General features: G+C 37.1%; 1 protein-coding gene across 1 annotated transcript in view; it reads left to right on the forward strand.

The window, feature by feature from the left end:
• The window catches only part of ACYP2 (acylphosphatase 2), a 43,287-nt gene extending 22,925 nt beyond the window's left edge, over positions 1-20,362 (forward strand). Inside the window, exon 4 of the mRNA XM_051613844.1 lies at positions 19,446-20,362. Within this exon, the coding sequence (XP_051469804.1) occupies positions 19,446-19,560 (115 nt within the window). The 3' untranslated portion in view covers positions 19,561-20,362. The remainder of the gene's footprint in view (positions 1-19,445) is intronic.
• Positions 20,363-23,738: the final 3,376 nt, after the last annotated feature.

Genomic DNA, 23,738 nt, shown 5'->3' on the forward strand with positions numbered 1-23,738 from the left:
GGGAGTTGTAGTGCGAATGCACTTAGCTTTTAAATATACTGCTTTTTAGATACTGCTTTTACAGAATTATGAGAGAGAAGAAGGTGCAGAAAGGCCAGAAATGACTGAAACTGCCAGGAAAATGTGTTTAGGTCCAAAATATCTGCTGGTACTACTATGTGCTTAGATATGATACTAGTAAGAATAGAAAGGTGACAAACACTTGAGATTATATTGAAGGAAAAAAAGCATATTTGGCTAAAGATATTTAACAAGCTAAATTCTAGAATAATGATGTTAATACTAGAGTTCTGTCTTTAGCAAGATGACTATGAAAAGCCTTTTATCTGTCTATTCGACAACACACAGACTTGGGTCTTTCACAGCTGTATGCATTGTATTAAAGAACACGGTTGTCTAGAGACTACTTACACCACTTCCTCTCGGTCTGTGGGCCTACATCACATAAATCAAGGAATTAAAGATCTTTTTAGTCATAAAGTCTAAAGGAACTCATGCAGTTGTTCTGCCTTTGTCTCTTAAGTTTTCTACTTCACCCTATTTTATCCAAGGCTAGAAAAAGAACTTTTGCTTGACCAGCCCAGTCAGCTTGTGCTCCTCTCCTTCTCAGTTTTCCTGTCCAAGTTTCTTTCCCAACTCTCTCATTGGCTTTTAAGATTCACTGCTAACATCTCATTTCTGCTCTTTTAGAAGTTATACCTCCTCAGTCACTAGTGCAGTGCTTTTGGCTCTGTGTAGCTATTTGAAAAAAAGCTGTAAGGGCGCTTATATTTGGAGGATTTGGTTCTCTTGTAGTTTAAACATAGATGTATTTTCTTATTTTAAATTCATCCTTGTTGATAAGCAGTATAGGCTTTGTAGTTCTGTGTTTTCACACTAGATGTCAATCTACTTGCATATGTAGAAGTCGCTATTTTTTGCTTTCTAGATATTTCTTTCACCAACTGCACCAGTAGAATCCTGTTTTCTATCTACTTTTCAGAGAAATCAATGCCATGAGGAAAGGGATTAATTTAAGTACCTCTTTTCTTTTGGTGGCTAATATTGAAGAACAGTTCTTCCAAATAAGACAGCAGTTTTGGGATTGCAAAGTGTAATTAAAATCTTTTATTTCAACAAAACTGGTTGACAGCTTTGATTGAAAATGAAATTTCGATGGCATGGAAACGGAAGTTGGAAAGCCTTAGGTAGAAATATTTTTCTGATTGCTGAACAGCATTTTAATATATCTGTTAATATTTGTTGTTAACTGTTTCTTGCTATTTGAACATTGTAAGTACAGCTTTTAGTAAAAAGGTTGAATGTTTGTGTGATTAGTCTCTCATTGGCTATGTAAAACTTCTGTTTGCAAAAGGAAGTTTTACGTTTCCAGAAAATGGAGGCTGCAGAAATATGAATGCTAAGCTAGAGGGAATCATAGATGTGTTCTCATGTCACCCCACCTGTCTTCTCCTTATTCTATTCCTGTAGCAGGCAGGAGGTTGATGGATACAATATGAGCCAAATTCAACTTAGTAGGAACACTGCCATCATAACAAAGAGTATGAGAGGGAAACTTGAGTATTAAACATTTGGAAGTCTGAAAACATTTATAAACATACATACAGTTAATATTGTCTATGGTCTTGTATAGAAAAAATATATAATTCATAAATATGCAGAGAAACTTCTTTCAGTGCTCATTTCTTAATCTCTTTCCCTCTTTTCAAATACGATTAATGCAAGGTCTTATTGAAATTACAAGATCTTTGAACTAAATGAGGACCAGTGTGATATATTGTGGTTTACTTGGAAAATACAATACCATTTTAGATTTATAGTAACAGGCATGATGAGGCGTTTGAAGTCCATTTAACATGGTATTCATTCTACAAGCCAGGAGATTCAGATCTTACCTTACATCTGTACTTACTTAAGAATGAATGCTCTGGATGGAGGTGTCAGCAGCTGACTATGATACATAACTTCAGAGGAATCCATAAGTTTCTCAGTGACTACTGCTACTTTTGAAGAGGTAGGAGTATTAGGAAGAGCAGAAACACTTTTTTTTTTTTTTTTTTTTTTTTTTTCCTGGTATTGTATACTGCTTCTGCTTATCTCTTTTCCCGTTCAAATTTAAGAAATCATGGGGCAGGGGAAGAATCTGTATGCAGTGTGTAATACTGTGTGGAAGTCAGGTTCTCAGCAGCAACCATTGGACTCTCCAAACTTGCTCTGACTGGTTTGGGCTCCTGGCTAATATAGATGTACCTAGGCTGTTTCTAGTTAGCCTGATTGGTTTAGTACTTACATGCTGTTTACAAAAGCATTTTCCATCTTGACATTGCAGAGCCATAAGAGGAAAATCCTTTGAGATTGGCAGTGTGTCCTGGTTTAAATATTAAAGGTGAACTGCAGGAAAAAAACAGAGGACACAATTGCTCTTTATTATCCCCCCCGCCCTCCACCCTCCCAAGGGAAGACAGAAGGGGAATAAGGAAGAAAGACTTAAACTTCGGAAATTTAAACTAGAAACAAATGTACTGTAACACAAGGAAAAAAGGTAAAACGTTTGTCTGGGGGAAAAGTAGGTATTTATATGGAAAACCGATGGTTGGAATATGGGAAAGGCAGGGCTGCTCCAGAGGAGAGGTCCACAGCTCCTCACAGCACCCGATGCAGTTGGATTCTGGAGTGAGCACGTGGGAAACCAGCAGCCTCGGCAGGGAACAAGGAGCAGGAAGCAAGAAAGGGAGGCTTTTGGCTCGGTTGGCTTTTATAGATTGTGACGAGAAGTGGGTGGGAATGCTGACCTTTCCAGTCTTCTAAGGACCCTCCCTCTCTCTAGGTGTCCAACAGCGTGCCAGGGTCTCCCAAACCCTAGCAGAGTGGTACAGGTAGAAGCCCCTGCCTCTCACTGGTTTTTCTACGTGTCTTAAGTAGTATCTTGCTGGGAGGAACTGTTTAGAAGTAAATTAAACGAATTGTTGCTGTGAATGGTACTGGCAGAATTTAGTGAGTTACACTCAAGTTTCTAGTCACAGAGCAAGTAATAGTGTTTGTTATAACCAAACTCCCTTGGTGTGTTAAGCACTTCCGTTGTGTTACAGCTCCAGTTTTGTGGCAGACCTCCATCTCTTCCAAAAAAAAGCCGGATACATTTTTAGTTACCACTAACATAGTTAATTGATCTAACAGCTTGGGTAATTTTTTTCACAAGGGTAAATGTGATTGAATGTGAAACTATTGGTAATACACATTGTCATCTCTGCTATCTTGATCCTGGCCGGCTTCCAAAACCAGAGTTTCCTCTTGCAAATGGCTGTGGAGGTTTGCCATGGGCAGGAGGGCCCGTCCTATGGGCTGGAGCACTGTCAGGCATCCCTAAGGCATTGCACTGTCTGTCTTCACCTGAACTGCCTTTACTGATTGCTGCGTGTCCCAGTTTAAACCCCAGAGTCTGAAAGCTCTTTCCTAGTCAGGCAGTGGTTTAATATCCTGCCCTGAATATCATTCAGGAGTCTTGTTTTAATTTGAGTGTATTAGTAGTGCAATACCAATGTAGGTAAATTTCTTCTTAAAGGAATATTATATTGGTATATTATATTATATTAATATTTTTGTATGTCTGAATAAATGAATAAAAGTTCATACTTTTAATATGCTTTATAATTGCATTCTAAGTCATTGCATTAACTACTGAATTATTCAAAGCTTGCAGTGCTTTGGGGCAAAATAAAACACCCTATGATTTTTTTTTCCAATTTTTGGAGTAAATATCAGTACCTTATCATTAATGTAATTATTTTTCAAGATTTTCCTATTTCTTGAAAAATTTAAGAGATTAAAAATTCTACAAACATTCCTGAAGAGCCAAAGCTAGCCACTGTTCCCAGTGATTTGAAGCTCTGATGTATTGTTTAGAGATTCCTAGAAGGTTAATGATTGAATGTGGTCTTCAGAGTTATGCTTCATTTATTTTGTGTTATTTCATAGGGCTTAATATCCGTTGGAGAGACAATTTTAAGATAGGGAGTCACCATTTCCAGGGAAGAACTGAACAGGGCTTTTACTATTACTTTGTAGCTGACTGATACCAACTCTGTTAAAAAATTTGCTACCACTGCTGTGTTGAGAGCTCTTTCTAGGTTATGGGTGAGTGTGGAGTCACTTGAGCCAAATTGCTTGGGTACTGCTGATAAAAACAGCTACTGAGTGTATAGTATTTTAAAATAAAATTATCTCAAATAACTATTAAGTGATAGGTGTACATAAAGTAATAACTAATGAAAAATAATTTGCATTAGAAATATTCTTTTGATCAGCTGGAATGATTTGTATAGTCTACCTAGTACCTATCATGCAACAATTTCATTATCTGAAAGAATTTTGCCAGAAGGGAAGTGTTTTGCATTCCTTAGCAAATACTCTCTTCCAGAATTCACTGAGGTGCCCTGAAGAACAGTAAATAATAAGTAATTGCTTGCAACTTGGAATTTTCTTGAAAACTGAATTTACTTTAAAATTTAGATGTGCTTTATCACATTTTACACAAAAATCCCCAGTTTTAAGAGGATGCTACTTTGGAAGAACCTACAAAGTGATTTCTGTGAAAGCACATGAATGATTCTATATATGTCCTTATTTAGAAGTGTACCTAGTGCTTTGTTCCTTTTCCTTCCATCATATGGATAGCTACAGGTGAAGGCTCATTCATCTTCACTTATTACTTGAACTTCCATCACACACTGGAGGTGTCTTACCCTGATGTGAGGCTTTACCATGCATCCTTTATTCCTGCCATCTACAAACTACCCACCAACCAAGGGACCTCATCAGGAGGTTTCAGGTGTTGTCCTCAGTCTCCATAGACTCTTCTGCCAGTGCTTGTGCAAGTTGTGATTCTGATCATAATGGTGAAAACTGGAGGATGTGGATGCTGATGTGCTGCAGAGTGCTGCCATAATAATCTTCTGTCTTCAACTATGCATCTTTAGGCACATGATTACTGTTCATCCTTGGTCTATCTTTGCCACATTTCATTCTGCTTAAAACAACTTACTGATTTTCCTCTATCCTTTTTGCTGATGAGATGTTCTCTTCTGACTTAAGTACCAGTAGTTCTTGAGGAAACATTGTGCCAGCTGCATCTTCCATACACTAGCAAGGGCCTGTGATTTTTGACTGTCAGAACTTGCTCATGGAGCTGATAGCAAGCAACATAAATTAGAGCTGTGTTCACAGCACTCAAGTTGTGCAATAAAGTGTGTATGTGGCCAGATAGACTTGATTTGTGAGAGCAATAGTAATAATTCCACATATAAATGAATTGAAGAGCTACACATTATTCTAAATTAATGGCCCTTTGCATTGCTCTTAGCATCTGTGTCTATGTTTGGGTCTGGTGTCCAGCCAGGTTTCTATCAGAATTGTGTAGCTGTTCTGTTTAAATGTAGCAGCTTTGAAGTGCTTATGGTTCATCTTAAAACTACAGCCAGGTAACCGTTTTTGTCCTGTGTTCATAGTAAGTGTAATTGTATTAAAACTATACATACAGATCAAGGATTGAATTGTTTATGTATAGTTTTCTGTTCTGGTAGTTTGTTCTCCTTAGGGTTCTCCCTGTTACATTTTTTTCCCCAACTGTATTGTTTCTTAATCTTCTAAGAGTTGTGTACATGTTTAGGTAAAAGAAAAAGTTTTTATTATCTTCCACTAAGTGCCCTGGTGCTTCAGGGTTTTGTCTGTTTCCTAGTTGGTATTTGCTGGTCATGCTAGTGGTGTGTCAATTGTATATCTGAGAAAAATGCATGACTTCTTTCCTAATTAAAAAAAATATCAATGTTCTGCATTTTGTGAAAGGTAAGAAACTGTAATCCCTTTATCCAGTTCTTGGATATCATCCTGCCTTTCGGATATGTCAGTGCTGTGAGTTTTGGACAGAATCTGCTCTAGCAATCTGGAGTGACCTTTGTCTGCAGGTACAGTGAAGGAGCAGTAGATAATAGGCCCAGCCCTGTAACTCTGGTTTGAATGTATGGAGAGCAGTCTAAGGTATTTTCTCAACCATTAATTACAATTTTGTTAGTTAGGCACGTGGGTTTGGCTTTGCTTTTATCGTTTACTGCTGCTGTAACAGCAAGGCAAAGTAGATATTAATATTTAATTAAACATTCTGAATCTCAACTGTACTCACATTGCTTTTTGTCTGGATTAAAAAGGGTGTTGCCTCTTCAAATTCATACTGAATTTCTTTCTCTAAAAAGTTAACTCCAGATTTCATGAACTAATATATTTAATCTTTGAGTTAGTTATCTTAAGTTGTTTGGGTATATTTGTAATGGATCAGGCTCTTGGGTTAAAATTTTTTGTAAGTGAATATCCTGAATAGGAAACTATTGAAGTGGATTGTCAGTTTTCATAGACTTTCACTGACCTGATCCTTAACTGACCTTGAATATAAAGCACTGTTAACAGCTGAAACAAGAAACAGACCATTCACTACTTACTAATTGGGGGGGCTTGTCTTCCAGTTTTGGAAAGCTAAGTCATGGAACATGTCCAACAGTTAAAAAAAAAAATGGGGTGTAAATAATTATTTTGAAGCTGGAATGTGGAGTTTCATCTATTCTGGGGGATAAAGAAATTGAGACAATGTGGTAGTGTTTTTCTATATACTGTATAAGAATATACAGATAAATAGGCAAAATAGCATAAAGGAGCAAAGCCTGTTTCCATCATTAAAGCACATGAGAATGAAAGAGAAGAATGATTTGTACCATATTAGTAAAATATCTGTCAATACTTGGATTATGAATTCTTGTTTCCATTGTTTAAGTAAACAAAAAAATATGTAGAGAAGATGGTAACATTCTGTATTAAGTTTAAAGCCAAAATGGATGTACTGTTTTAATTAAATCAAAATCCTTTTTGCTGCTTTGTATTATAAGAGAAAAAGTTGTTCTCTAATGAAAGTAGAGACTTTTTTACTTCAGGCACCTTCATAATGACTCTTACAGCTCTTTTATTTAAAATGCTGTATTTGTGTCATGTAATGAAGAGGAGAGTGAAGTTAAATGTGGGAACTCTTACTTGCAATACAGTGTTGTTTTATTGATACTACACAGTATACACAGAGAAGTTCATGAAAGTGCACAACAGCTAGATGTGTTTTACATAATTTCAGTGAAAGTTCTGTGGCTAAATTCTGTGCATTGCAATAAAAACTGAGTCAACAATTGTGTGCTGGATTGTTTATGGCACTATATATGTTTAATGCGTAGAATCAGCATTATAAGTATTCATTTGTGATTAATTGCCTGCAGAAGTCCTTGGTGACTGGATTTTGACATCTGTTGACTTCTGAGTACCAGGATTTCCAGTCTTCTGGAATTATTTTGGTGTTCCTAAATAATGTAGCCTGTGGCTTGGTATATGTCTCCAAGAGGAAATGTGCTCTGGTAATTAAGATAGCTTTGGTATTCTGGAGTTTGAAGTATATTTTGTCTGACCTGATCTTTGAAAATGCAAGTCTTTTGAAGTGGAAACCTACATAAATCTGAGAATATATTCGTTCCTGAAGTGTCACAGTAAGGATCTACCTCTTTATATATTCTTGTCTACACTATGCATAAGGCAGGTTTTCCCCCACGTAGCAGATATCTATTGCTTTATATACACAATACTAGCAGTTGTATTACTTCAGGCATCTTTGCACATGTGTGTTCCAGTGAAAATTCTCTAGAGCACTAATTTATCCAAATAGAGGAGAACAAATCAGTACAATGTCAGAAATTAAACATTTACTTTGCACTTCTGGTATTTCTGTAATATGTTGAACAAAACTGTGATCACACCTGCTTGTTGGAGGCAAAGGATGAAATTCCAATTCTGTATCATTGTGAAGACTGCTGATTTCTGCAGGGTGAGAATTCCATGCATTTGGGCTCTTTTATGGAGCCATGGCCATCTCCCTTCACCAAAACCAGCTTTGCTTCTGGAAGGAGTGGCAAGTAGTAAAAAGACAAATATGAGTGCATTATCTTACCTAGGATAGGTGGAGTAGCAGAGGACTTTTACAGAGGTGAAATTATGCCTAAGTTACGTATTGAGGGAAGGAAGCAGGATATTGGTGGTTGAGAATACAACCTGTAGGGTTAGGAGAAGTGGTAAAATTGAGTGTCCAAGACTTCTTCATTTGTAATTAATTCTATTTATGTGGGCCTGTCCAGCCAGAGCTCAGTTATCCTATCACAAACTACATTTTTCATAGAACCACATTGGTATTTGGTGTCTAGGGAAAGCTTGTTGAGAGGAGGCAGTGGGGTCTGCATAGTGAAAAAACCTTGTAGCTTCTGGTCATACCTTCTGTTTTCATCAGTCTTATCAGCGAATAAGACAGGAAGCAAAGAAGAGTGATCAACTAAGACCATTAAACACTACTCTGAAAGCTGGGGATTTCTACTTGAGCCATAAATTTCCACCATGGTGCCAGTCATGTAATTTAGAGTAGTCTTTTCATATGTCATGTCTATTTTTCTCCTTTTACTGGTGCCAGTTTGAGATCCTGGAATGTGACTTGATGTAGTGATGTGAACTGAGCTCCTTCCTACTCTGTTACATCTGTTTGGTGATGAGATTTGTCAAATAATCACAAGTATTCTTAAAACTCAGGCCTTGCTTCTCTCAGAATAGACATTCAAATTCCTAAAGGCATTTAGGGTCTTTATCTGGAGCCTAATCTGTGGTCTAGCCACCCTTTTCTTTGGAGGAATGCTGTACCCTGGGTTTCATTGCAGCTGTTGTAATGGTAAAGCTCATATTTAACTGTTATGATTTATATGAAAGTGTTTGGACTGTTTTTTCTGGACAACAAGGAAGCTGGAGCATGCTCTTATTTTTATATAGTGCATGATGACATGAACTGTTCTGACATTAATTTTAAAAAGTTATTATTTTAGAACAGCTCCCTCTAATCATACGCTGCTAGGTTTTGCAAGCTTGCATAGCTCTTCCTCCTAAATTACTTGTTATGTTGTTTTGCTTCTTAGGGTCTTGGCATTGCAGGAAAGGGAGACACCTTTTCTTCTTTTTACACTTATAAATGACCAAAGACCTTCATGAGCAAATTCAAAGAGCATGAGTGTGTGCCTTTTGAGAGATTTTATTCTAGGAAACCTGCCAGTCTTCAATGCTGGGTTTCAAGTCTCTGCCTGTGGAAATCTTTGTCACTGGAAGCACCAAGTAACGCAGAGTTTATTTTTAATTGAGTTCTGTGACATGAGCTGCTTTAAATACTTGTATTTATTTCTTCACTTTAAGAAACCAGTAACTTTGGGCTGCAGTCCTGATTCCCTTCCTAATGTGACTTAGCACAGTTGAGGCAGGAATGTGATAGTTAACAAGGAAAGGGCCAAAACCTGCACCCAGGAGATCACCACATCATGAACATCACAGGAAACTCTTGAGTCAGGAAAGACATAATGCAGATGAGCATCTCTGATTGCCAGTGAGTTATCCCAGTTCCATTAATTCTGTTGGAAAGCCCTTTCTTTGGGATGCATGCAAGCTTTGTAATGGAAAACAAAACTTGCTTCAAAATGGTGAGTCATGACTAGCCTGGTGGTGGTCAGTACTCATCCTTTTGTGCCTTAATGAGGCGCTGGCAATTAGCTACAGAGCCTAGGCTTGGTCAAGCATGATATTAAATGGATTTCAGTAAAATTTTCTGCCAGGGAAATTACTGATTTTCCAGGACTTCTTTGTACTTCTCAATTCATATTATAAAACCTACAAAGACCTTTCAGCAGTTTACAGTGTGAAAGCGATCAGAAACAGATCTGTCTGCTTTAAATGTCCAGACAGAATAAAATTTAAAAAAAGGGGAAAGGGACAGAAAGAAAATGGCATGAATTCCAGAAAACAAATGAGATGTTTGATGCCTTTTGACAGCCCCAGAAGCTTGATGGAAAGATGAAAAAAATGGAAGATTTATGAGTTTGTGAGCATAGTTACACGTTGCCAGTGATTCTGTTCTTACTAAGCATTTCACAAAATATCAAAACCTGTTGTATATTAAGGAATGTAACACGTTGCTCTAACTGCTGTTATGAAGAGTATTTGTGAAACAGTAGTTAGATGGCAAGGTGGCATTTCCTGAGCAATGCTCTTGAAAATCTAGTAGTCTGTATGCTTAGTTACATACATAAAAAATCAGAGAGCTGATTTCACCTAGATCTTACTGCTTAAAGAATCTTAGTGTTTCATTATTAAAGCATCCATTCTTAGCTCATTGCCCTTAGGTCTTCTGAAAATGTTATTTTTAGAAATTGAATGGAAACCAAACAAGTTATTTAGACTAGAAAATATTAAAGAGAAACTCAGATTTAGTAGTTGATACCTCTGCCAAAGGAATATGCAGTTATCCAAAAAGAGGGGATCAGTGTTTTCCAAAATGGAACTTACTTGCAGTGGAGAATATTGCTTAGCTCACGGTACATTTAAGATCTTTTCTCCAGATTGCCTCATGATGCACCTTTCTGGTCGGGTAGCTCACATCACATGAAGCATAAGGAACAAAATTTAAATGTTGGTTATACAAGACAAGATGCTCCTTAATAGATAACAATGCCAAGTTAGAGGGAATACTTGAAAGCAGTACGAACCAATCGTTCTGCAAAGATGCTTTCCTTGGTGTGGGCTTTTTTTAGATGTTTATTTCTTGTAAGTAGTTATAGATCTTTTGTTCAAATTTTATGAAAACAGCGATGAAGTCTCTCTTGCTGTCCTCATTACAAGTGTTATTGTTGACTGTAGTAGAAATAAGATGCTGTCTTCAGTAGAATTCTTTTATTCTAGTTTTTGAAGTGTGAAGCTCTCAATACCAGAAAAAATTTATTGCTAAAGGGCAGATTCTAATGAGTCAGCAGGAAGATGTCCAAAACTAGTGGAAAGTTTATGAGGAAAGATCAAGTCTGTTATCCTCATAATAAAATTAAAAAAAAAAAAAGAAAGAAAAGAAATTAGTAAATCTGCTATTTTGCTTCCTGTAAGTGGTAACTTTAAAATAGCATAGGCAACCATAGTTGCTTTGAGGGGTGATATTTTAGGATTTCCAGTCTGGGTTTATTTTTGGAGGAGAATATCTCTAGGAAGATACTGCTGTTCTAGGAAGGTGTCTCAGTTTCTCGATTCTTTTTATCACTGTTGCAAATAAAAAGGAAAACAGTTTTAGATAAATACTCTGAAAATCAGGTTACTAAAAATATGATGTAGTACAGCACAGGAACCACTGCATAGCAAGAACATGTATCAGATCTTTATTGAATTAAATATTAAGAGCCTTGTTTAAAGTAACCATTTTTTACACGAAGAAACATTGAACCAAAATATGTGTCCATGCTCTGATAGCTTCCTTAAATAGCTTAGAGCTTTGATGTTAAGTGTATTTATTTCTACTGAGTGAGTATATTCACGATGACAGTTTATCAACCACAGGAACGGACTTTGCCACAGGCATGCTCACAGCACTAGTGCAGCTCACATGAATAGCTCTTTTAAAATTTTTTTCTGTCAAGCTTTTTCTGATATTAATAGAAAATATAAAGCCTAACAATTTGAGATGTTACAAAGCTTATGTGAATAATGTGGACATGTAAGAAATTGAGTAACCTATGGTTGAGAGTTATTTTTGGTTCTCTCCTACTCAAGATCTCAGCTGATACTTCCAAGATAACTCCTAGCAGAGCAGTTTGGGATCGTGTCTTGAAAGGCTTCTTTAGATGATGTATTTAATACCTACCTGCAAAGATAGTCTGTGTCATCTTATGGACTTAAAGTGTACACAAATGAAATTATAAACTTACGGAACTTATAAAGCCAGTAGAGAAAAACAATCTTTATATTAGGTCTTTCAGAAATGGCATTTTTAATGCATTTAAAGGAATAAGAAAAAACATCACAGAGAAATAATATGTTAAAGAATGAAAATAATTTTCTTGCTGTAAATGAAATACAATTCTTTGGGTTGTGACAATGTGGGAAGACATATTTCCTTAAGGTCTGTCTGCCCTTCCATAAAAGGCAGCACGCTGGAGGCTTGGCAAATCTCATTTTTGTCTCCTCTGCTGCCTTAGGCTGAGATTAACCTCGAGGCAGAGGAGACAGTCTAGTCTGTATATGACTGTTTTTAAAAACAAGATCTATTTCTGTTATTTATGGAAACAATAAATAATGTGCATCAATAGATCCTAGTTCCTGGTAACAAATCTAATAAATCGCAAGGAAAATTTTATTTCTGGGGAATATTATATACACACCTTGGATAGTGCAGGCACAGTGTTACCTTCTGTGCAAAGGTACTGTGCTGGGTTCCCATCAAGAGCATATTCTGCTGTGCTGGAAACCACAAATAGCTCTTGTCAAATAAATAACCGAATAGCTGTAACATATCCTTGTGTTAATCTTTTGCTTCCTCATTGTTGCTATATTTATAATGCAAAAAAAAGTCATTATGAAAGTAAGTCTTGACAAAGCCCAAGTTTTCTCATAATGTAAAACTTAAGTAGATTATTAGCTAATATAATCTACTTGGTGTTTTTCTGAACAGGTGTGCTCTCTAATATAACAGTATTAAAACATTTTCCTGATCTTTTAATCCATATGCTGTCTACTATCTTGTATCACAGCTGCTTTTAAAAAAGCTCATTGAGATTGCAGATTAAAAGGATTGGTGTAGCTGCTTCCTTTGAAAGTGTGCAATTTAAATTACCAAATTAAAACATGCTCCTGAAGTATTTCAACAATGAGAAAGGTAGATTTGTGTGAGGTGACTGCAACACTGGAAGTATTAAATATTCTCCCTCAGACTTTCTCTGTGCTCTGTCACATAATGCTTTAAAAATGGTGATGCTTCCCTTTTAAGATCTCCATTTTTAAAAAACTGGCAAGGGCCAGTTTGGAACTTCTAGGTGAGTCTTTTCTTTTTTCAGTCTCAGCTATGCTAAGTACTTGTAAAGTAAGAGAGACTTTTGAGGAAAATAGCAAGAATCCCAATGGTGCTTGAAGGAATTCCCTGTGTTTTGGTTTGGCTTTATTTTTATTTCTTGCATAATAAAATAATCTGTATTTTTCTGTGTGAATATGGCTTCTGAGAATTACATAGAGGATATAGCAAGCATGGTAGCATGGGGGCTTCATCCTCATGGCTTTTATGTCTCTTTCTCTTGCTGAACCTCATTATCAAAGAGAAGTGTAGTCTTTCAAATTCTTGATTGCATTTGTCATCTGCAGTTTTCCATTGTACTTTAATGCTTTTCTCAGCTTTCCTGTAGTTGCGTGTTGGTTTGATAGGAATTCTCCAGTCAGATGGCTGTTACTGGGCTCCCATTAGTCTAGTGGCTGTTTTGTTTTTACCAGGCTGTATAATGAAATGTATTATAAGTAAAACTGAATTGGTCAGTGTGATGATTCATTATGGTCTTCCAGTAGGGTTGCTTTGAAATGGCTGAGATAAGGGTTTAATTGACACTTTCAGGTATAAAATTGATGGTCAGAGGCAATAGTAGTTTACTCTTTGTTCAAGTCTATAATAAAGCCATTTGTTTTAAATACAGTTTGTGGGTGATGGGTGCTAATCAGTTTCTAAGCATTAGAACCTGTTTTTCTTCTCCAGAAGCCTGAACTGGTACATTAACAGCAACGGTTCCTCCTCATTTAACTTCCTGTGGCCTTTGATTTAATAGATGTGGAATGAGAAATAACTCAGAGTTGCATTCTGTGCAATGGAGCGGGGTTAGCCAAAATTCCGAGTCTGCCTTGTGAGCCAAATCATACCCTGTAGAGGCAGACATATTACAAGGGAGAAACACAATAGGCCTTTCTGCTGCTTCTGGCTCTCTGGTACATTTACTGCTCTGGGGAGACAGGACACAAGGTTAGCGGGAAACCCTCTTTTGTCTTGTGCTTTCTGTTGGTCAGTGCAGACATAAAAGCTGTTTCAAGTTACTGAAATGGTTGAATTTGGGTTTACTTCCCTATTGTTGGAACAAATTTCTGCAACACTGGCTATTTTTTCTTTGCGATAATATCTATGAAGGAAGCCAAATGTGATTTGCCTAACATGGTTTAAACAAAGAGGTATTCTGATAACTTTTTCATAGAAATACAATTCTTATCCTGTGTAAAGATAAAAATCCTAAACTTTCATCTTTAAGTAAATGATTAAATTCTACTTGAAGTTTACCAAAATTATTAATAGGAAAATGCACAACAGGTCGTTGCTTTGTATACAAGAAAAAAAAAAACAACCACCTTCAGAAACCCTGGTTTTGTTCATTGTGGGATAATTCCTCCCCTTTATATTGAGCTGAAGACATTTAACATAGATCAGATTTGAATAACAAAGTAAATTTGAGGTACATAGAGTCAAATTTTGTGCTAATGCAAACTGCTAATTATCGTCTTTACACTACAGGCTTGCCAATAGTGTACAGAATGTGTGATTAACCTACTAGTATTTTTTCTCAGGTTTATAAATACAAATGCAACACCAAAATATGTATCTGAAGCTTATTTGGTATTGTCACACCCGATTTGCATCTTTAATATATCACGTTCTGCTAATTTTCCCTTGCTGTTGACATTATTTACAAATAGTACCTCGAAGAAATCATGTGCTCTCTAGAGAAATGCTGGCCTTGAGTGCAGCAGGCTTTGACTGGAGAGAAAGAAGTATAAACAAATTAACAACATTCATCTGACAGCTGTGTTTAAAAAAGACAAAGTCAAACACGAGTTTTGATTAAATACCTCTCCTCTCTCTAAAACAGTTCCAGAACTTCTTCTAAGTATCCAATGAGCCAAGAAATTCCTGCTGCCCGGATGCACAGAGCAGCTAGTGAGCAGACAGCAGCAGTGCAGTCTTCCCCCCACACCCTCCAGCTCTATTTTGGGGCACTGTGCCTACGCCTGAGCAGGTTGCTTCACTTCTAGCTCACCCACTTGTCAGCCTGTATTCCTTAGACTACTGCTGCCTTTCTTTTTTTGTTTGTTTGTTTGTTTGTTTGTTTTAATCCTCTGAAGTAACCTGTCACGTGGCTTTGATTTGGTAGACTGTAGTGCGGTCATCCTAATAGATGTGCCAGAATTCCCCTCCCCTTGCATTTTGCCTTTCTCCTACTATTTCTACCTTACTTTTGCAGGTATGCAAATGAAAACATTTGCAGACATTTGATGCTGACCTAGTGCAGGCTGCTGCCAGCTGTGGTTTTGGTGGTGTGTCGGGCAGCAGGCACAACAGTCTAAAAACCACCTGATTATACCCTTTGCTAGGGGGTGCAGCAGTTTGTGGCAGCACAGAGGCCCCTCGAGCAGAGCTCTACAGGCAGCAGCTTTTCAGGTCAGGTGTCTTCAGGTTTCTACCCCAAGCTGGAGCTTTGTTTTGAGAGTTAAAAAAGCTACCAGAAACAGAGGATAAAGGCTGGTAGGAGCAAATTGACTGTACATATTGCTTCAGTCCTCTTGACCTTATCCTGCACCAATATATTAGTAATTCTTCCTAGAACCCCTCATGTATTTTCTTCAGAACCTGTTTTATTTCACCTTAGTAAGGCCTTGATTGCTTTTGTGAAATCTAAAATACTAAATGTGTTTTGTTTTGGATTGTTTTGGTTTTTTCAGGTCACACTGATTCAAATAATGTCAAAACCCAGTATTTTCAAGGACACTTTTGTAACCAAGGTTTTCATCCTTCCTGCTACTTTTTTTTTTTTTCACAACTTTGAACCCTTTACAATTCGTTTCCAGATTGCTATTTTACTGTTAGGCTCTGGCAGCAGGAGCAGAGGTGCAGCTACAATGGAATGGCTCTACAGTAAGCTGTGAAGTGTCTTTGTGGGCTACTAGAGATTTTACCTAGATGTGAGTTTTAGGGTTATAAAAATTAAGGTCTTGAAAACAATTACTGGAGTTCTTCCCAAAAGCTCAGAAGCCAGACAGCAGTGATGAAGAATTTCACATTTTTTCTGCAAACATTTGAATATCAGGGTTTATGAAAATGTGACAGTACTAATTCAGAATAAAACAACATTTTGGAGATATTTTATAAATATTTGCAGTCCTAGTCTATATGCTGTCACAGATGTAAACACAATCTTCAAAAAAGCAATATTCTCTCAAATATTTTATCCCAAACAAAGGGAAATAAAGTGTAAACACACCCGTGTCTTTATATTATCTTCCTCTACATAAAAGCACACATTTCTTTTGTTCTGCTGTAAGTGACATAGCTGTTAAGGTTAAGAGAAACAAACATATTCCTGAACTGTGTCAAGCTCACCAGGTATTAATGCCATAGGTAATTTTCAGATCTAACACTTTCTTTATCAAAATGAGAATATATTTCAGTCAGAGAATAATGCCAACTGAGCTTTATTGTAGATAAATCTTTTTTATAGCGTAGATTTCCATTAAAAAAAAAATCTTATTCAGGGAAATAATATAGCTACTGCCTGTAGTATGCCAAGTATGGTGGTTTTAGGGCTGTGCTGATATTGTCTTGTATGACAGAAGCAAAGTTCCTTAGACAACATTTCCAGAGAACTCTAGATTTGTGATCAGTTAACAGGTAGGCACATCTGCCTCAGAAATTGTGTGAGGGGAAGATGACAAATCCAGTTGTTTTAAACTCCTTGGAGTAAGCCACATGGAGTATAGGGGTAGAGAAAATGTGTTTAAGTTAGGTTGGGAGGCTGTTTCAGGCAGGCTGCCCTAATTGGGCTGAGGAGGTAAAATCCAGAATAGTGACAAAATGGGCTTGGAGTGTCAGAATGGGAATGTTAAGGTTTGTTCTGGAGCATTTTTGGGAGCAGCCCTGCCCAGGTGTGGCAGGGGAGGTCTGGGGATGAGGGCTGGGTACTGGGGGTGAGGTTTGGGTACTGGGGGTGAGGCTGTGAAGAAGCTTCCAGAAGGAGGTGGGCTGCCCACACTGGCAACAGCCACTCAGCAGGTGCCGTCTGTCAGAATGGACCTCTCAGCTGCTGTTCCCAACCCTGTGGCAGAGGGCGGGAAGGAGAGGCCAGGAGTGCTGCGCATCTTGAGGAGAGACCCCAGGGCAATGGCCTGTGTGACTGCTGCTCCCCTGGACAGGGAGGTTGTCTTGCTCATAAATCTGTGATTAAGGTGTATCTGAGCCTATCTAGTCCCCATGCTGCCAGTTTGGTTTTGAACAATGAAGTTGGAGCATGTCTGAGTGTGGTTGTATGGACATGCAGAGCTCGAGAAGCAAAGCATGGTAGGAAACGGCCATTTGAGATTAGCTCGTGTTCTAGACTCATTGAAGCAGTGCAGCTTTAGAAATAAATCCTTTAAAACTGAAGAGTAAGGTATATACTGTCCTGCTGCAGATTAATTTCAAGGCATGTCCTCATTTGATTCAGACCAAGCCCACGTGAATAGCAAGGTGGAGGCTTTCTCCTAAAGCGGAGTGGGTAGCAGCGGTGAATTTTAAATTGGATGCTATAAATGGCAAGCTAAAACTCCAAATGCTAGTAATTGTAGCTAATCTCTTGCACATATTGGGTGATCTGAAATTCATGGCACATGTGAAAGAAAATTAAGAAGGCTGAGTGAAGCAGGAGGAGGGTACAGAACCTTTCCCAACTTGGGTCTATTGATCTAGATACTAATGAAAGTTAAAAACCGTTTTAAAAATATTACCCTTATCAAAGATATTGAAGATTACATTTTCTGCTCTTTAGATAAAAGAAGAAACAACTATAACTGTGTACTGCTTTTAGATAATACTGATTTCTTGCTTTCTTAGCTTGTAAAAAGTGTGCTTCTGCATAGAGTACAGTGAATGGCCTGTCACTTGAGCAAGGTGAGGGAAGAGCAATGAGGAAAATCCTATTGCCAGGTATTAACATCTCAATGAGGAAATGAGCCCCTATAGTCATGCAAATCCCAGGTAGGGAGCAGTTTTGGAACACTTTCTTACCTCTTGCATTAAATAAGAGATAAAATGCACGCATCATATGAGGAGTTTAAATGGAGCTGGGTTGTTTCTGTTTGATTTTAATAATATGTGCTTTATACTTATTCACGTGAAGGCATATGGAGCTGACAATAAGGTTTGCACTGTTCAAAGTTTGCAGAATTATTTTATTCATGCAGTCAAAGTTGGGAATTGGAAGCAGCCACAGGTGAATTATGGTCTTATGTACAGTTGTATAGGCTGGGCAAAGAATACTTTTTTTTTTTTTTTTGGTCCAGGACAAGCTCACCTTTAAAACAAGAATTAAAAAAAAAGGTAATTGTATGTTAGCTTGTGGATATTACATTAGTCTTCTAAAAATAGTACAGACTTTATTAAAAGTAATTCAGTATTTCAAATACATGTTCTTTTTTCTCATTCAAGGACATCCAGCTATATTAGAGACTTTTCTGCTAAATAAACAAGGGACTTTTCAGATTTTTCATAATATGGAGCAAAATGGACTGCTCTGTTGCTGGGCTTTTTTTCCTTCTTTTGAAATATCTGGTCTGCCTTTAGAGCTCCAGCTCAGGGTGGAAAGTTGGATTCCTCTGTTTCACTCAGGTACTTGTATTCCTGTGTTTTGTGGCTTTCTGAGGTGGCTTCATCATCTCAAAGAGACAAGAAGGAAGGTTGTTCAAAACATGAATCAAAGAACAAGAGGTGTGAAAATGTGTAAACATCTGACAAAAATATATTAATTTTTATTGATGTATCCTAAATTAAGGCTTATCATAGTTTAAACATGAGGTACATGTCTGGTTTGTGTTTTCTAGGAAGTCTTTCCATATAGAACCTCTGTTGTAGGGGCTTCAAATAGGAAAGAGCTCATGGAACAATTTGGCACTGCAAGTCTGTAATCTGCCAAGCATAATCCTAGGGTTGTATTTCAAAATACATTAGTATTTATAATTTACTATTGCTTTGTGATGTCATTTTAGTTTCTGTTAGCTATGTCTTTTTGCTCTTTTGAACTTAATAATTTTCATTTCAGTTTCCTTTTAGTTGTCAGAAAAGAGTAAACTGGCTGTTAGAATTTTCTTCATATTTTTCAATTATGAATGGTTTTTAGGTTCTTGCTAAATGTATAGTATTGTATCTGCAAAGCTAATATAGAACTATTTTAATAGTGTTAATAAGCAATTAAAAGGGATCATTACAGTAATGCTGCTTTAGCCTTTTGTCAGATCTGTTTTTGAATGTAATATTGCATAATACTTTTTGAAATACTGATACTTTTTAAATTGTTTTGCTTTTAAAGGAGAAAAAGGGAGGGAAAACAGAAGAGAACTAAATTTATTTAGGGGAGTTTCCTCATTGAAAGACTGCTTCTTACAGCTCTTAAAAGAGTAAAAAGGGAAGGTGTGACAGGAGAATAAAACCCACATGAACAGTTATTTATATGCTAACCCTCTCCTTTTTATTTTTTTTTCAGGAAATCCTGGCTGAGTAAAGTTGGAAGCCCAAGTTCTCGCATAGATCGAACAAATTTTTCTAATGAAAAGGAAATTCCCAAGCTTGACTTCTCAGGATTTAGCACTAGATACTAATAGTAATAATAACATCACTAGGCATGAAATTATGATGGTTCTGCTCCATGATATTTTCTGAGCCTCCATAAAATGTCGCAGAAGTTTTTGGATGCTTTTCATTTTAGAGATAATTATAAATGGTCCCTGTTCACATGAAGTAAGAATTCTTAGTTGCTGTATTAGGCATTTTCCACCATGAATGCCAGTATTTAATACCTAAAATTATAGCATCTAAATTATTGCATCTTGAAAGCTAGATAAATGGTTAAAAGTGTCAGTGATTATTTGTGCACAGTGAGACTTGTTATATGCAATGATATGGCACTTTAACACTGTGATACATATTTTAGATGCAAAATAATAAATGTATGTTCTACTGTTTGTAATATCACCCAAAATACTTAACTATAGAACTGGAACACTGAGAAGTCTATTGTAACAGCTCTGTAGTAAAGATCATGTTATTTGTGATGATTAGTTAAGACATAGCGGTAATTTAAAATAAATTTATGTTACCTCAAACTAAGATTATCTAACCAGCTCTGGTTTAAAATTCTCTATAATAATGCAGATAAGTCTTTGAACAAGATGATTAAATGCATGATGTCTCACCCCTTTTTCCTTGTCTACCTACAGCTTACTTCCGTAGTGGTTATAAAGGATGTTTTGATCATTTTGGTTTTTCAATATTCGGTTTTCTTTATGGATGTGTATTTGCTCCTTAGTTAAGAATGTGTGTTGGAATCTGATTCAACATGATGCACCCACTAAAGGTCCTGAGAAACTCGAGTTACATGCTTGCAATAAATATTGGATCTCATTCTCATACATAGTATTCTTTTCACAGGCACCAAGGAGTCTGTCAGGGCTGGAACAGACCTTTATCCTTACTTCCTAAAGTACTTCTGTGTCAGGATTAGTAGTACATCCTTGGAAGATTTTGTTTAGATTTCTGATATATCCGAGCAGGCTCCTGCGTGATATGGCAGTACTCTCAGTTAATTAAGGCTGGTGCCATCGTGTTATGGAGGCTCACGCTGTAAGTCCCTGTGGGAAGTGTGTGGTACATCAAGCTCAGTAATTCTGCAGTAACATGGTCACGTGGCCTCAGGTTAGCCCTGAGCACGGGCAGAGTGCTGGTATTTCCACTTGCTGGTCTGTACTTCTTCTGAGGGTGTAGACAGTGTCAATTTAGGCAACACCTTTGAATTTGCAACTCACTTAATTTCAGGAAAGGTCATTTAGTAACTTAAGCATTGCACTTTTTTGTCTGTGCAGAAAGATATTTCTTCTGGCTACTAGATTTATTTTCACTGGGCCTTTGTGCATTAAGCAGTAAAATTTTCTTTCTAGAATTTGCAGGAGTTATTTATAAATTGTTATCGTTCAAGCCATTCTTGACTTCCATGATAATACACAAGCGCCCTTTGTTGAAGTAATTGTCAATAATTCCTGTTCAACTCAAGTGGTAAATGGCAAAGTTCACATGTAGCAGAAGCTAAATAGCTGTTACATCCTCTCTGAAAATTACATCCTGCTGAAAACAAGTAGTTTACATTTTTGTTGAAGCGACCTGGCAGAAGATGCTCCCTCAATCAAAGGCACTTCCACCCGAGTAGCTTTGCTCTTATTTTGAGCAACAGTGGTAGAGGAAGGCAGAAAACAAATGGGACATTAGACACACGGGAAGAGGAGCCCAAGACAAAATGGTTGTTTTGATAAGTTGGCAGGGATGGAGCTGGACTCAGTGATTTTAGCCTAACTCCACTAGAAATGCCAGGCTTGAGGAGGAGGAAGCAGCCGTTAAGTGCTCACTTTCTGGGGGGAGAAAATGTAGAAGTAGAGAACTTTGAGAAGGTTGAAGAAATCTGTATGTAACTTTCTCACGTATTGAAAAAAAAAAATTAAAATATTGAAGTCTTGATATGAGCACTACACCAAGGATTTTAGAATGTTTTTCCTACCCAAGAAGTACTTCATCAGAAGTTATTTCTAATATAGTATTAAGCAAATAGAATTCCTGCAGTCTGTGGCCAGATCTCTTCTTCAGTCTGTGTCACAAAGTTTTTTTACTATATCTCTGCAATAACACTCAGCTTCTGCTTTTGTGCTTGTTTAGAGCCTGTCTGATGAAAAGGTTGATTCTGGAATACATCTATAACCTTCCTCTTTGTGTGTAAAGTCAGCAATACTGATGTTTTCTATTTTCAACATCCACTTTCCTCACATCAGTGATAGGACAAAAGGCAAAAAATAATGCACGTTCACTAGTGGGTTAATTTGAGGGTTGTTGACATTGAAAATTAAAAAACATGAATTTTGTTTTGTGCATTGAGCAGTTTTCCATCAGTGCACAGGGAAGTGCTTGATTTGCACCAAGTGGCTCCTGCCTTACTTGTGGTTAAATACAAGCTTGTAGGAAACTTTCCCAGGTGTTCATCAGCATTAAGCAAATAATTCTGCATTTCCTTGGGGATATGCTGCACACAAAATGGAGGCTTGTACGAACTGCAAGAAAGAGAATAGATGGAAGTTGAAGAAGCTTACATGAGATGGTGTTGTCAAAAGCACATTGAAAAGTAGTCTCGAAGACAGTTGTGTCATTGTTGTTCTCCTTAAAAGGCTATTATAAGTGAACAGATACCAGTTTGTTTTTAATAATTTGGGTGACTTGTTCCAAGACAGATATTTGAAGACTGTTTAACAGTAACTTCTGTTCTCTGTCTGAAAGGTCCTTCAGATGGAGGCAGGATGCAGTCCTGTAGTCCAAGCGGGTCAAGCCTTAATGGTGAGCCTGTGGCGTGGCAGGAGATAGTGGTAATTCTGTCTGTCAGCTTCCTGGGTAGGCTAGTAAGGCTGGCCTATGTGCTAGTGACTTCCCAGACTCTGAAGCTGGATAAAGGGCTTGTCAAAGCTTGTTGGGTTGGATGAGTCTGGGCAAGACACCTTAGCATTTGGGGAGGTTTGAGCCCCTGTTAAATTTGTTCGCTTGGAAGTATTTTTCCATGATGCAATTCACATGTTGCTGTGTTGCTGCAATTAATGAAGTGTTGTCTTGCCCTGCAAGCATTAATTTCACCATTTTGTTTAATCCTCAGATTCTGTTAAAGTATCATGAGTCCAAAATAATCTGATTTGTGGAAATGTAGTGTGTAGAACAGCAGTGCAGTTTCTCTAGATTTAATGAAAAACATCATTGATTTTGAGGAGCTAAAGAATTGCAATGGTAAGATAGAAAAAAAAAAAAAGGCAAGTTGGTTAATTAGACATCAAAACTAAGCTGACACCTTTTTCCTTTTCTACTGTATACCAGTACCACTTAGTTATAACTGTAGATACCCCTAAATTTTATTTTTACTTATTTTAAAAGATGCAGTGCAGCAAGAACAAATTATGTGTAGGCCAGCTCCACTCTTCATGTAAGCAGAAATAGGTTCTGCCCATCTAAAAAGGGTTGGGACTTCTGAAAGTCTGTTCCCACTGTTTTAAAGTTATTTGTGAATTCTGGACAATGCTAACTTTCTTGAAGGAAATTTTTGTGCTTGACTTGTAAAATTAGTGTAATTTAAGAAAGTTCATGTAATTAAACGAGACATGTTAATTAAAATTGAAGCTTAACTCCTAACTGACCAGGCAATTAAAAAAAGGTGTGGGTTTGTTTATATTTGATTAAAGAGTAAAAAATAACAGTGAACAGAATGAGAGCATTCTGCCTCATCAGGAATGATATAATCTTGTATTAATGCTGTTTACTCTTAATACTTTACAATGTTGTAATGCAGAATAGGAACATTCTGCTATATCTACTTGTTCTTGAGCCTTCATACTGAGAAAAACATTATGGTATCTCCTGCCATACTTTGTCTTATGTGACACCAATCTGTCACTTTTTATTTTCTTGATGTCCTCTGGAGCTGCCTCTTTTGGCTTTCATTCTTCTTAGAAAACTATGCATGTTTGCTGCTGGAATCCTCTTACCAGACAGAATGAACTGGATTAGTCAACAGAGCTTACTGATTAATGCATAGCTACATACTACTACTTGCTGAAAGTAGTTGAATTTGAAGGGAATGCTATAATGAAAGATGATGAGAGCAAAAACTGGTGTACGCTCTAATTTTTTTAATTTTTTTTAAAGTGGGTTTATACAATGGCAATACTGGAAATTGGAATTTCTGTAGTGTTGCTCATTCTTC

This window comes from Apus apus, chromosome 3 (assembly GCF_020740795.1).
Source record: "Apus apus isolate bApuApu2 chromosome 3, bApuApu2.pri.cur, whole genome shotgun sequence".
In the NCBI taxonomy this organism is placed as follows: Eukaryota; Metazoa; Chordata; class Aves; order Apodiformes; family Apodidae; genus Apus; species Apus apus.